We start from the raw sequence: 13324 nt of genomic DNA on the forward strand, positions 1-13324 counted from the left end.
AAAAACCCCTACCCCAAAGGGTCGGCAGAGCCGGTGGAATGCTGGATGCTCACCTCAGAGATACAAAAATAACAATAAAAATCAAGGTTCGTGCTGGCCAGCCAACACCTTCGAGAGGCTGCAAATGTCAAATGATAGCACCATGAGCATTTCTGAGAGGTTCTCCCCAAATTATTGCTGCTTTCAGTTCCCTTTCCCCTGCCTCCCGCTGGCACGCTGGGGCAGGGTGACCCCGGCAGCATCCCCTGGGTGTGGGTGGGGAGCAGCGGGACCTGCCCAGCCCCAGCAGCAGCCCCGGGGATGGTTTGAGCACCGTTTGAGAGCGGCGGGGCCGGAGAGCCGGGCGCGCCGGGCACGCGGAGCGGCGGTGCCAGCCCGGGCGGGCACGGCGCCGTCACCTGCGGGCCAGGCGCTGCCGGCCGCGCTGCTGCCCGGGCGCGGGCAGGGCAGGCTGGCAGCTGCGGCAGCACTGGGCACGCACCGTGAGCAGCGGGCACCGGCCCAGCAGCCGCAGCGTCCGGCAGAAGGCGAAGCTCAGGCGGTCGCGCTCGCAGGGCACACCTGGAGGGGAGAGAGGAGCACGGGAGGGTGTCAGTGCCGCTGGCACCACGGGCACCAGGTGCCTGGTGTGGGAACGAGATCATCGCTGGCACCACGGGCACCAGGTGCCTGGTGTGGGAACGAGATCATCGTTAATGTCCCTCCAGCCAAACCGACCCAGAATCTGTGGGAGCTGCAAGGCTGCGGAGACACGGACAGGGCAGAGCCCTCCTGCACCTGGGCACCTGGGCACTGCCCGTCCCCAGCAGCTCCAGAGCACCTGGGCACTGCCCGTCCCCAGCAGGAAGCACACCTGTGCTGCTGCCAAAGCACCTGGGGCACTGCCCATGCCCAGCAGGAAGCACACCTGTGCTCTGCCAGCAGCTCCAGAGCACCTGCCCAGGGCACAGAGCTGAGGTGCAGGGGACAAACCCCCCCAGTGTTACCTCCTGCAGCCCCCCAGTGCCAGCAGAGTGGCGGAAAGGCCAGAATTCCTTTTTTCTTTGAATTGTTTAGGTTATTTTGAGAACCTGCATCATCTGGTTCGCTTCCTGCAGGTGTCCTGCAGCCCTCAGAACAACTCTGGTGCTGCTCTGAGGACAGGCTTTGTTTAGGGAACGGCTGCTCCAGGGGCAGCCCAGGCCCCACTGGGCTCAGTCCAGCAGCACAGACCCATCCCCAAGTACTCATGGTTTATATAAATACAGAGCTGCTTGGTTGGAGTTTTTGATTTCCTCCTTCTCTATCTCAGAGCAAGGCCCGACTCGCTGAGCCTGCAGCTTCTCACCCAGCGGTGTCAGACTCACATAAATTACATCAACTCAAAACCGAGCCTAAGCTTGAAATCTAAGATTCTGTGATTCCAATTTTACCTCCTGTACAAGGAACTAAAATAGACGACAGCTTTTCTCTGCAAAAGGGCAGAGCTGATGCACTCTGCGGCCAACCCCCCGTTGCTTCTCCCTGGGCCATGGGACAGAAATGGGGCAGGGCAATGGGATTTCCTCTTTCTCAGGACACAGGGGAGCTCTGGCTGACCACTGGCCCTCTCCCTGTCCCCTCTGGAACAAAGGCTGTGCTGAGGGAAGGGCTGCTGCCCCCATTCCCACGGGAGGGGCTGAAGCAAGGGATGTGGCAGATGCAGAGCAGAGACTTCTCCCTGGTTTGGGATTTCAGCCACAGCCCCCTCCCCCAGCCCAGCAGAGAGGAGGCCACTACACTGCTCTAAAACTTATTTTCTGTTTCAGCTGAGGTATTTCCTCCCTGCCTCCTGAGCTGCAGCTCCTTGCGCCCAGCCAGGGTGTCCCTGTGTCCCCAAAAAGCGATTTATCACTGCACTGCTGGATCAGCATTGCTGAGAGAGCAGGCTGGAATGTCCTGGGCACTGCTGGGGGATGCCCATGGACGGGTGGGAATGCCCTGGGCACTGCTGGGGGATGCTCTGCCCTGGTGGGAATGCCCTGGGCACTGCTGGGGGATGCCCATGGACGGGTGGGAATGTCCTGGGCACTGCTGGGGGATGCCCATGGACGGGTGGGAATGCCCTGGGCACTGCTGGGGGATGCCCATGGAGGGGTGGGAATGCCCTGGGCACTGCTGGGGGATGCTCTGCCCTGGTGGGAATGCCCTGGGCACTGCTGGATATTCCCTGCCTGCCCAGCCCCTCCGGACATTCAGCACTTACAGCTTCCTAGAAAGTTATTTATGGACCACAACCAAGCCACCTTCCCTGGAAAGAGCTGGGAAGGCTCACGCTGCTTTCCAGGCCTGGGGTGATGGTTCAGCTCTTTCCTGCTCCCTCTCCAGCGGCTCAGGAAATTCCTGGGCCCATCAGGAAATTCCTGTCCCTGCCCCATGCCCAGGCAGCACCGAGCCCACCCTGCCAGGGGTCACTGCTCTCTGAACAGCTCCTCAGGCACCCAGGATGGGCTCCCTGTGCACAACAGCAGGGATGGGCCTGGGCATGGGGAGAGCAGCCAGCACCCTTGGCTGCAGCTCTGCTGACCCCACAGGAGACCCCAGCAGCACCCCGGGCTCCAAGGCCAAGTGACCTCATGGACGATCCAATATCCAGCTTGGCAGGGACACACAGGGACCATCCCAGTCCTGCACAGGACACCCCCTCGGTCCCAGCCCAGGCCTGAGAGCGTTCCCAGCGCTCCCTGAGCTCCGTGCAGCCAGTGGGAGTCGCGGAGTTCCCATCACTCTCCCAGATCCTGCTCAGTCTCAGGGTGGATGCGTGCAGGGTCAGCCTCAGGTCTGAAAATCTTGGCTGAGCTGCTGATTCCTCCCTGGAATTTGGGCTTGGGCAAGGGAAGCTGCAATAAGCACTTAATTTGTCAGCTCTTCAGAGAGGGACCTACAGAACCCACCCAATTTTCATTGAATTCTTTTACTGCTATTTCTTTCTATTAACAATTTTTTATATAATGCTCGCACTTCATTTGGAAACACGTTCCATAATTCCGTGCCAAATTTTAGGCTAAAGAAATAGCTTAAAGCAGGGCTTTAAAAATCCAGGCTAAGTCAGCACATTAGGGACTGAAAACCCCCACTTTTTTTGGGGCTGTTTTTTTAGGTCGGCGTGGAAGTCGCTTTAAATTTCATTTAAGCTTCTGCCAGCCAGGCCTAAGCTTTTACTTTTATTCCTGGGAAAAACAAACTTCCTGGAACAGGTTTTGTGAAAACAAGGAAAGGTTGAGCTCGGAGCTGAGCTGGCAAATCCAGGGAATTAGGCTGCTGACCTCTGGCCCTCGGGACGCTCTCAGAGCCAAGGCTGAATTTAACAAGTAAATTATCCCAGGGTCCTGCTCTGGGGCTGAGGTGCCTCCCTCGGTGTCTGGTCAGCATGAGGGGATGGAGGGGATGGGGAGGATGGATGGGATGAAGGGGATGGAGGGGATGCATGGGGTTCATCCCCGCTGACACAGCCACAGCTGGCAAAACTGGGAGAAACCCACAAACCCCACAGTTTTCAGCCCTGCTGCAGACAACATCTTTCTCCTACATTTTATCAAAACAGGGAGTCCTTTCTGCAGCATCCCTTTCCCACTGGCTCCTGCTGTTAATTAGCAGTTAATTAATTGCTCTCCATGCCTCACTCAGCAGCACCTCCTGGCCCCGCCACTCGGATAGGGACTTACACGCTCAAATGGCAGAGAAAATTGGGATTTGCTGCAATTATTTCCCACATGGATCCCTTGTGGATGAACTCTGTGACTTGCAGAGCCACGGACAATTTCATTTCCTCGCTCAGAGCAAGCAGGAGCAGCACGTTTAATTGGCAATTAATGGAAATGCAGCCAGCCCTGGCTAAGGAGCCAGCAAACAGGAGCAGTGGGACAGAGATGGTGTCAGGGGCTGACCCTGTGTGAGCAGAGCCCTCACTCCTTGGCCCCAGGCACTGCTGCTCCCAGGACACGGGCTGGGCTCCATCCTGTCCCAGAGGAGCTGCACCACTGGATACACACACACAGCACTTTACACACCCTTGTCCTTCAGCCAGTGGAGCCTGCACCTCATCCCCTTGGAATTCCAGGCTGAGACACCTGTGGAGCAGCTGTGTTTGCTGCTGGAGCCAACAACTGGCCCCATCACCTGCCTGGGCAGATTTGGGGAGCTCAGAGACCTCCCTGGTATCAGATCTGGAGAAATGGGCCCGAGAGAACTGATTAATTCCATGGTATGGCCCTGATGAGCACCCAGGGCTGCCTTGCTCTGGCCTGGGCAGGGATGTGTCACCACCACCACCACCAGGAGCTGCTGTGCCCAGCACAGCCACCCCCCTGCAGGGACCAGCTGAGTGACCAGCTCCGTTCACCCTGATTCCTCCTCCAGTGCACAGCAATTCCCACTTTTCTGGTCTAAATCTGTCTGATCTGGTTTAAATCTGGATGAACTGCTGCAGGCTCCTCCAGGCCCCCACGCTGACCTGGGCCCAGCTCCTTTCCATGACAGCACAAACAATTCCCAGATAAACATCCCTAGGCTCTGGAGCATCACACGGAGGCACTGGGGTGCCCACGGCCCTGGAGCTCCCAGGAGCCATCTAAGGACACCCTCACAGCTGGCTGCAGCTGTAAGGCAACAGCCACATTCAAAAATAACCTTGGCGGAATCTCCAATTAATTTATAACCTGGCAACAGCTCAGAACTCTGGTTCTAATTAATCCCGACCTCCTTTAATTGAGGAGCCGACTGCTGTGAGATGTTTGTTTGTGCTTCATCTGTTCCATCTCTGCCCCACATCCATCTGATAATGGTTTGAACATTTAAACCCTGCTGGGGTTATTGGCACTTCTGTGTCCAGTGAGGACATGGGCAGTCACAGAGCCAGCCCTGGCACCTTGTGCAGAGGAGGGAGAGGCTCCTTGCGCTCCTCACAAAAACACGGATCGCTCCAGCCTGAGCCCATTTGTGCAGTAAAGATCCCCTAAAGCACAGGAAAGGGCTAGAGTTACATTTCTGTCTTTCTGGGAGCCTTTGCCTGCGCATTTACACATCTGGGATTTCCTGCCATGTGAAAGTTTTGCTCCCCTTCATGCTTTGGCTGGAAACGTTTGTATTTCCAAGAGGCGTTTCCTGCCCTGGGCTGCAGCCAGAGCATTTATGTCATTTTTGATCCAGGCTTTTACCATTTACTTGTGTGCTTCCTACACATCTCAGTGGTTATTCTGGTCCAGCCTTGGCTCCACAGCTCTCATCACCAAGCCTGGCACGGAAATTTTCCCCTGACCAAAACAGCCGGAACCGCACATCGCGTCTTGAGCAGGGCTGACTCACCATTTCCTAAACGCTGGAGTGCCCCATGGCCCTGCAAATGCTCCAGAAAAGGAGCAGATTCATGGCTGAAAACATCCTGATGGCCAGCAGTGCCAGTGCCCAAATCCCAGCTAACCAAAGCCAGCGCTGCCTGCTCTGGAATTGGTGTCGGGATAAACAAGGAGAGCTGGGAGGCTGGAGTGGGTGTCCAGAGGGGACCTTAGGGATGTGTGGAGCAGCCATGGATCCACTCCTCCACCCCAGGCAGCTACTGCTGCCCCCCTGCCCCACCTCTCAGCCCTCCCTTTGGCCAGCAAACCTCCTGGAGGCCCAACAATACCTTCTGGGCAGCCAGAGATTTTCTTTTGCACAGGCACATTAAAGAGATAAAGCTGGTAAGTGACTGACTTGCTGATATCAGTGACATCTAATCCCTCATTATTCTGCATTTCTGTAAGCGCTGTTAACCCTTGCAGTGCCCAGATTTCTGATTCCCAGGGAAGTGCCTGGTGCTTGGGTTGTATCTCTGTGAGTGGAAGAGGGAGGAGAAGCCAAGTGAGTGCCCGTGGTGTGGCCAAGCACCGTGGCTGCAGCTGGGGCAGGTAAAGGATAAACAGGGGCTGGCTCCCTGGAGCACCTCCTCAGACACACCTGAAGATGCTGGAGAACTGTTCCTTTGTTCCATTTTATCATGCTGGACCCAGTTTGTTTCACAAGTCTTGTGTTCTGGGACTTTACCACTGAACAGCTTCCTGAGAGCTCCATCATTGGGTATTCCCTGTGCCTTCCTTTCCCTGAAAGCCCTGCTGCCTCTGGATGGGTCCTTTCACCCCACAGGGTCCCTGGGGTGTCCCTGTGCTGGGTGACACTGCTGACTCCAGCAAGCCCATCCCAGCTCACAAAACCCTGCTGGTCCCTTGAGGGACAGACGCTCTGGACATTTACATTTACAGTTACAACATTCCCACTGAATCATCAAGCAGCCAAGTCATCCTTACACAATCCATGTAGGAACCACTCCCTCCATCTCCCCAGATCTCCCACACCATTCTCCAGCCCGGTTCAGCTCACCTGCCTCGGAGCTGTCACACTCCTGGGGGTTGCACTTCTGGATGCTCTCTGGCCACGGCTCGTGGTCACACATGCTGCTGTCCTCCTCGGCCACCCCGGTCCTGGTGTCGATGCACTTCACCTGCCGCCGCTGGATGCCCCCTCCGCAGGGAGCCGAGCACTGTGGGGACCGGGGGCTCAGCCTGGGACAGCCCCAGGGCCACCCTGGGCAGCCTGGGACAGCACAGAGCCACCCCAGGTTCCCCATTCCCTGCAGGTGCCCCTGGAGGGCTCACCCCGCTCACCTGTCCCCAGGAGCCCACCACCCAGGTGGTGCAGGGCTGGCTGTTGCAGGGCCGGGTGCTGTTGGGCCTCAGGCTCTCCTCGCAGCGCCCCGGCTCCGGGCACGTCACCAGCCGGGCCTGCTCCCCGCCGCCACACGGCTCCGAGCACTGCGGGACACACGGCACGGCAGGGCAGGGCAGGGCAGGGCAGGGCTGAGCCCCTGCTGCACACAGCAGGGCCTGGGGGGGCTCAGGGAGAGACCAGAGCCCTGCCAGGGCCTGGAGGGGCTCGGAGAGAGCTCAGAGCCCAGCCAGGGCCCAAAGGGGCTCCAGGGAGGGCCCAGAGCCCTGCCAGGGCATAAAGAGGCTCCAGGAGAGCTGCAGAGGGGCTGGGGACAGGCATGGAGGGACAGGACACAGGGAATCGCTCCCACTGCCAGAGGGCAGCAATGGATGGGAGATTGGGCAGGGATGGATGGAAGATTGGGCAAGGATGGATGGGAGCTTGGGCAGGAATTGTGAGAGTGGCAAAGAGCCGAGATACAGTTCCCAGCACAGCTGTGGGTACCCCTGGATTCCTGGCAGTGTCCCAGGCCAGTGGAACACAGGGCTTGGAGCCACCTGGGATAGCACAGGAGTGTCCCTGGCCTGGCAGGGTGGGCCGAGCGGAGCCCAGGCCAGTGGGACACTGGTGCTTGGAGCCACCTGGGATAGCACAGGTGTCCCAGCCATGGCAGGGTGGGCCGAGCGGGGCCCAGTCCAGCCCGTACCTCTCTCCAGGAGGACGTGTACCAGTCCAGGCACGGGGCACTGTGGCAGGGCAGCTGTGCCGGCGGCTGTGCCAGCCCCGCCTGGCAGTGGAAGGGCCGCAGCAGCCGCTGGTCCCGGGTGTCAACGCAGTGAACGTCCCGCACCTTGGTGCCCCCGCCGCAGCTCCTGGAGCACTGGGGAGGACACAGAGACCGTGGGGAAGGGGACACAGAGCCATGGTGGGGAAGGGGACACACAGCCACGGTGGGGAGGGACACAGAGACACTGTGGGGAAGGGGACAGAGCCATGGAGGGGAGGGACACACAGCCATGGTGGGGAAGGACACAGAGCCACCGTGGGCCCCGTACCTTGCTCCAGGTGCCCACACGCCAGGCCGAGCAGGGTCTCAGGGAGCACCTCCGGGCGGGGACGGGCCTGTCGGCCATGGGACAGCCACCGTCAGCGCCACTGCTGCAGCGCACCGAGCGCCACACCGCGCCCAGGCCGCACGTGGCCGAGCACTGCAACACAGGGAACGCTGAAAAACCCGCCCCAAAACCCCTCTCAGCAATCCCACATCAGGCAGCACTCGGGGAGGGAAGGGGAGGAACATGCTCCTCCATGGCCCATTCCAGCTGTTTCTGCTCTGGCTGGGACCAACCCTTCCTCTCCCTGCTCAGGGTTTGCTCCCTGGATTCTCATGGCCACAGCAGAGAGGAAAATGGGGCAGCACCCTGGGGCTGGGGGTGCCTGTAGCTTTGGATTACCAGTTGCTTCTTAATTAGCACTAATGACCCCAGTCCTAAATAGCACTAATGACCCCATGCTGCCAAGAGAAACGTCCCAGAGGCAGCCAGGACAGGGACAGGTCCTCACATCCACACTGGCCCTGTCACACTGTCAATGGGACTCACCACGTACCTCACTCCAGTTCCCGACCTCCCAGCTGGGCTTGGCAGTGGCTGCTGCGGGGGTAGATGGTGGAAGCAGAGCCTCCTTCTCCTCCTCCTCCTCCTCCTCCTCCAGCCTCTTCTCCCAGAGCGGGGGGGGCAAAGGGGTGGGCTGGGACAACTCCTGCCCCCCGTCACTGGAGGCAGGTGTCCCTGGGGGTGCCCATGGTGAGGGGTCCCTCGTTGGTGTCCCTGGGGGTGCCCACAGTGAGGGGTCCCTCGTTGGTGTCCCTGGGGGTGCCCATGGTGAGGGGTCCCTCGTTGGTGTCCCTGGGGGTGTCCACAGTGAGGGGTCTCTCGTTGGTGTCCCTGGGGGTGCCCACGGTGAAGGGTCCCTTGGTGACGTCCCTGGGGGTGCCCATGGTGAGGAGTCCTTCATTGATGTCTCTGGGGGTGCCCACAGTGAGGAGTCCCTCATTGATGTCTCTGGGGGTGCCCACAGTGAGGGGTCCCTCGTTGGTGTCTCTGGAGGTGCCCATGGTGAGGGGTCCCTCGTTGGTGTCCCGGGGGGTGCCCATGGTGAGGGATCCCTCGGAGCAGGGATGCTGAGGGGGGTCCCATGGGAGGTCAGCTCGCTGTGGGACGATGCCAGATCCGGGTGCAGGGACACCCCCTGTGCCCCCCACTCCCGGGGGGACCCTGCAGTGTGGGCAGCTGGGCCATGAGCCGGGGCTGTGGGCACGGCTGGGCCCAGGGCACCCTGCTGGCCCCTGGGGGTGGGCTGGGGGGCTGGCCCGGCCATGGCAGGGGACAGGGACACTGCAGGGGCTGTTGTGGCCATAGAGGGGGTGGAGGTGGGGGCTGTGGGGCTGTGCAGCTCTGGCTGGAGCCCTCCCTGCCCCACGGGAGCCCCATCAGCACCCACAGGAGGGGGGCTCAGGACAGGGTGGGGGCTGCCAGCACTCCCTGCCACATCCCAGCCCGGGCCCTGCGGGGTGGGCAAGGCAGCATCTGCCCTCTGCATGCCATGGGATTGCCCTCCTGCCCGCGTGTCCAGCATCCCCTCCGGCATCCCCTCTGGCACCCCTGCCCACCCGTGCTGCTCGCTGGGCTGCGGGGCTGCACCAGGACTGTCACTGCTGGTGGCCAGAGCCATTTCCCTGGAGTCCCCGTGGCCTCTCCCTGCAGTGCCGTGTCCCTGTGTGCCCTCGCTGCTGCTGCTGCCCCGTGCTGCTGGCCCCAGGGACACATCCACCCGGGCACTGCCCCAGCCCACACCGGCGGGGTGGGGACCCCAGGGAGCGGGGACACCCTGCCCCAGGCTGCTCCTGCTGGGCACAGCTCCCTGGGGCTCATGCCAGGGCCCTGCCTGGCCGTGGTGTGCAGAGTCAGGGCTCACGGAGCTCTGGGTGGGCGGGTGGTGCTCAGAGTGGGGCACAGGCACGGCATCCTCCTCCTCCTGCTCCCCCAAAAAGGCATGGGTGGTGTATGTGGGAGTAGCTGATCCCACATCCTCGGGGACCGTGCTCAGGAGGTGATTCCTGCCTAAACCCCCGGGCTCTGTGTCTCGCCCATGCACAGGGGCAGAGGTGTGCTCCTCCTGGGGGCCTGGCTGCCCCTGGCTCTCTGCTCCCAGCCCTGTGGTGAGCAGGGCCTCGGTGGGCACCTCCCAGGGCCCCTCGGTGCCATCCGTGCTCAGCTCTGCCCTTGGCTCCTCGCCTCTGCTCTCCTTCTCCGTGAAGGGGTAGTAGGACAGATCCTCGTGGAAGTTGATGAAGTTATAATCGTAGTAAAAGTCATCCACAAAGACGTTTCCTTTCCTGGCTGAGAAGTCCTCCTCCGTGATGACGTTGACGTCGTTGGACTCCGGCCCGTGTGGGACGAAGGGGTTAAACTGAGGAACGTGCTTGCTGGGGATGTACTGGATGTCATTAAACACCTCCCTGCTGGAGGAGCCGCTGCCAGACCAGTCTGTGCTGTCCCATCTCTGGTGGCACTGTGGCAAGGAGCAGGCCCTCTCGGGGCTGGGTCTGTGGGCAGGCTCGCACGGGGTGCCGGTGCTGTTGCTGCAGTGCACCGGGCGCCGCTGGGTCCCGTTCCCACAGGTCACCGAGCACTGCGAGGGAACAGAGAGGGACAGCGCTGCGGGGCGTCGCAGACAGCTTCTACGGAAAATCCTTTCCTTAGGATTTTCCCTCCTGAGAAGCTGGGAGGCCTCAGGAACAAAATGTAAACAATGATTATCTGCTGCTGTGGAATGCAACAGGTGCATCTGGGATTGGCCCGTGTTAGATGTTTGTAATTAATGGCCACTCTCAGCCCAGCTGGCTCGGACAGAGAGCTGAGCCACAAACCTTTGTGATCATTCTTTGCTGTTCTATTCTTAGCTAGCCTTCTGAGGAAATCCTTTCTTCCATTCTTTTAGTATAGTTTCAATGTAAATATATATCATAAAATATGTAAATCTATAATATATATAAATATAAATATAAAATATATAAATAAATATATATAATAAAATAATAAATCAAAAACTATTCTGAAACATGGAGTCAGATCCTCATCTCTTCCCTCATCCTGGGACCCCTGTGAACACGGTCACAGAGGGGCAAGGCCAGGAGTGGTGCCAGTGCTCCCTCTGTGAGGGCTCAATGTCCCTTTGCCAGCTCCCACCACCCACCTGGGCCCCTGTGCCAGTCCCTCCTGTGCCAGTCCCGCCCTGGCAGCAGAGCATTGCTGCCCAAAGCCCCACTGCAGACCGTGCCAGAGCAGGGCTGGGGCTGTGGGGGTTTGCTCAGGGTGATCCTTGCCCTGCTTTCCTGCCCAGTTTTCCCGGGAGATGGAGGCTGGGAAGGGCAGGGGTGAGATGAGCTAATGGGCCTTTCCTGTGACCTATGGCCATGAATTGCAGCTCTTCTTCTAGAAGAGCGTTCTTTGAAGCAGGGAACAACAACATGGGTGTTGTCCCAGCAGGGAAAAAGCAAAGGTCAGGAGGGAGCTTTGTGGGGCCACAGCATCCCCCCATAATGGGCTCTTTGAGATGGGCCAGCACAAAAGGAGCTGGAAAGGAGAACAGCAGCATTTTCTGCTGCATTTGGGGCTTGGAGCAACCCAGGCTTGTGAGAGGTGCCCCTGCCCATGGCAGGGGGTGGAACCAGATGGGCTTTAAGGTCCCTTCCACCCCAGAGCATTCCAGGATTCCCCATTGGGAATGGCCATCACCAGGCATTTCCAGAGCTGGAATCAACCATTACCACACCAACACTGTGACAGGGCTGCAAGGAGCTGCTGCCCTGAAGAACCACAAACCAGCTCCTTTGGAAACTCCACAAAGCGGGGTGTGCAGAGCTCTGGGGTCCTCCTGAGGCACTGAGCCCCAGTGAGAAGCAGCTGTGGGCCCCCAGAGAGCCCCTGTGCCAGGGCCAGGTGCCCAGTGCCAGGTGGGCACACTGCTGCTGCCTGGGCTCTGCAGACAAAGCTGTGCCACCCTGCTGGCTCTGCTGACAGAAGGGCCACAGCTCTGGGAAGCTTCCCAGCCCCTCCAATCCCCTAATAATGGTGAGAATGGAAAAGAAAGAGGGCTCTCCCTTTAAATTAAAGGACAGAAAAATTACAGAACCTCAAAATCCCAAACACGTTTTCTCCAGGGCTCACAGATCCATTGGTGCCAACACCACAGAGGCCAGCAGTGAGGGCTGGGGCTGCCCTGCCCAGCTCTGACCCACCTACAAGCCGTAATTTTCCCTTTCAATCATTGCATCCCTCTTTCTCAGCCCTTAATTGTGGCTTTTGTGGGCCCCTAGAAAAATATTTCCAGCTCGCTCTCATCTAGCCTTCAAATCCTCTGCTCACATTTGATTCCATTTGTTCCTTAGCAACAAGCTCTGTTCCCAGGCTCTCCCCTTTCTCTCCTGATATTTGTCTTCACTCTGAACACTTTTGGAACGGCTGTTTAAATTAGGAGTTATCATTTTCTGCTTGAAACCCTCAGCCTGTGGCTAAGCTGATTCACAAAAACAGAAAAATAAATCAAGGCTACAGAGAATGTCACCATTAATCACTCCATGGAATCATTTGGCTTGGAAGGGACCTTGAAGATCATCCAGTTCCACCTCCTCTGCCCTGGGCAGGGACACCTTCCCATACACCAGGCTGTTCCAAGCCATGTCCAGCTGAAAACATCATTTCTGCCCTCCTTGTGCCAAGCAGAGCGTGGCCCTCACCCTGTGTGGGTGAGGGGGCTGCAAAGCTCAGGGCTGGGGCAGAGAAACTGCCCAATGCCTCCTCTTCACCCTGAGACTTCCATGAGCAATGGAACTCCCATCCATGGGAGCTGGGGCACAGTTAAACTCCCCAATCCTCACCATGAGACCTCCCCAAGCAATGGAATCCCCATCCATGGGGACCCACAGGGACACAGCATCACTCTGGGGCAGACTGAGGTGTCCGTGGACCCCCGTCCCCAGCTCCCGCCCCTTTGTAAGACACTGGCACATCCCCAGTGTCCCCTCTCACCTCAGACCAGTTGCCCACAGCCCACGGGGAGGGACAGGGGACCTCTGGGTGGCAGGGCATGGTGGCATCAGGCTTGGCGAGGTGCTGGCAGTCTGCTGGCTGCAGGGCCCGCTGCTCGTCCAGCCCCACGCTCTGGATGCACAGCACCGTCCTCTTCATCAGCCCTGCCCGGCCACACGTGGCTGAGCACTGCTGCCACTCACCCACCCACCACCTGCACAGGGGGGAAAGGGGGGGAAAGGGGGGAAAGAGGGGCGGAAAGAGGGGAAAGAGGGGAAACGGGGGAAATGGGGGGATGGTGGGGGGAAATAAGGGGAAATAAGAAGAGAAAGATCTCAGCCAGAGCAATCAGCTGTGCCCCAGAATCCATCCCATTGCCCATCACGTGAGGCCATGGGGAAAGGAGGATCCCAAATGTGTCAGCCCAAGGTCTGGGAGCTCAGACAGAGGGTCAGGGATGGGACAGTCCCCAGGCTGTGCCAGGGCTATGTGCACAGAGGCAGAGAGGAGCATCCTGCCAGGATGGGACCATC

The 13324-nt window shown here is 59.1% G+C and overlaps 1 protein-coding gene across 1 annotated transcript in view; it reads right to left on the minus strand.

The window, feature by feature from the left end:
• Positions 1–394: 394 nt before the first annotated feature.
• Positions 395–13324, minus strand: part of ADAMTS7 (ADAM metallopeptidase with thrombospondin type 1 motif 7) — a 34338-nt gene continuing 21408 nt past the window's right edge. The window contains exons 21-29 of the mRNA XM_054272983.1: positions 12792–13005; positions 9202–10392; positions 8500–8881; positions 8308–8351; positions 7755–7907; positions 7406–7579; positions 6657–6803; positions 6373–6532; positions 395–561 (exon numbers count right to left, since the gene is read on the minus strand). Of these exons, the coding sequence (XP_054128958.1) occupies positions 395–561; positions 6373–6532; positions 6657–6803; positions 7406–7579; positions 7755–7907; positions 8308–8351; positions 8500–8881; positions 9202–10392; positions 12792–13005 (2632 nt within the window). The remainder of the gene's footprint in view (positions 562–6372; positions 6533–6656; positions 6804–7405; positions 7580–7754; positions 7908–8307; positions 8352–8499; positions 8882–9201; positions 10393–12791; positions 13006–13324) is intronic.

This window comes from Melozone crissalis, unplaced genomic scaffold, assembly GCF_028551555.1.
Source record: "Melozone crissalis strain CALT ecotype California unplaced genomic scaffold, PUWL_Pcris_2 ptg000014l_1, whole genome shotgun sequence".
Classification (NCBI taxonomy): Eukaryota; Metazoa; Chordata; class Aves; order Passeriformes; family Passerellidae; genus Melozone; species Melozone crissalis.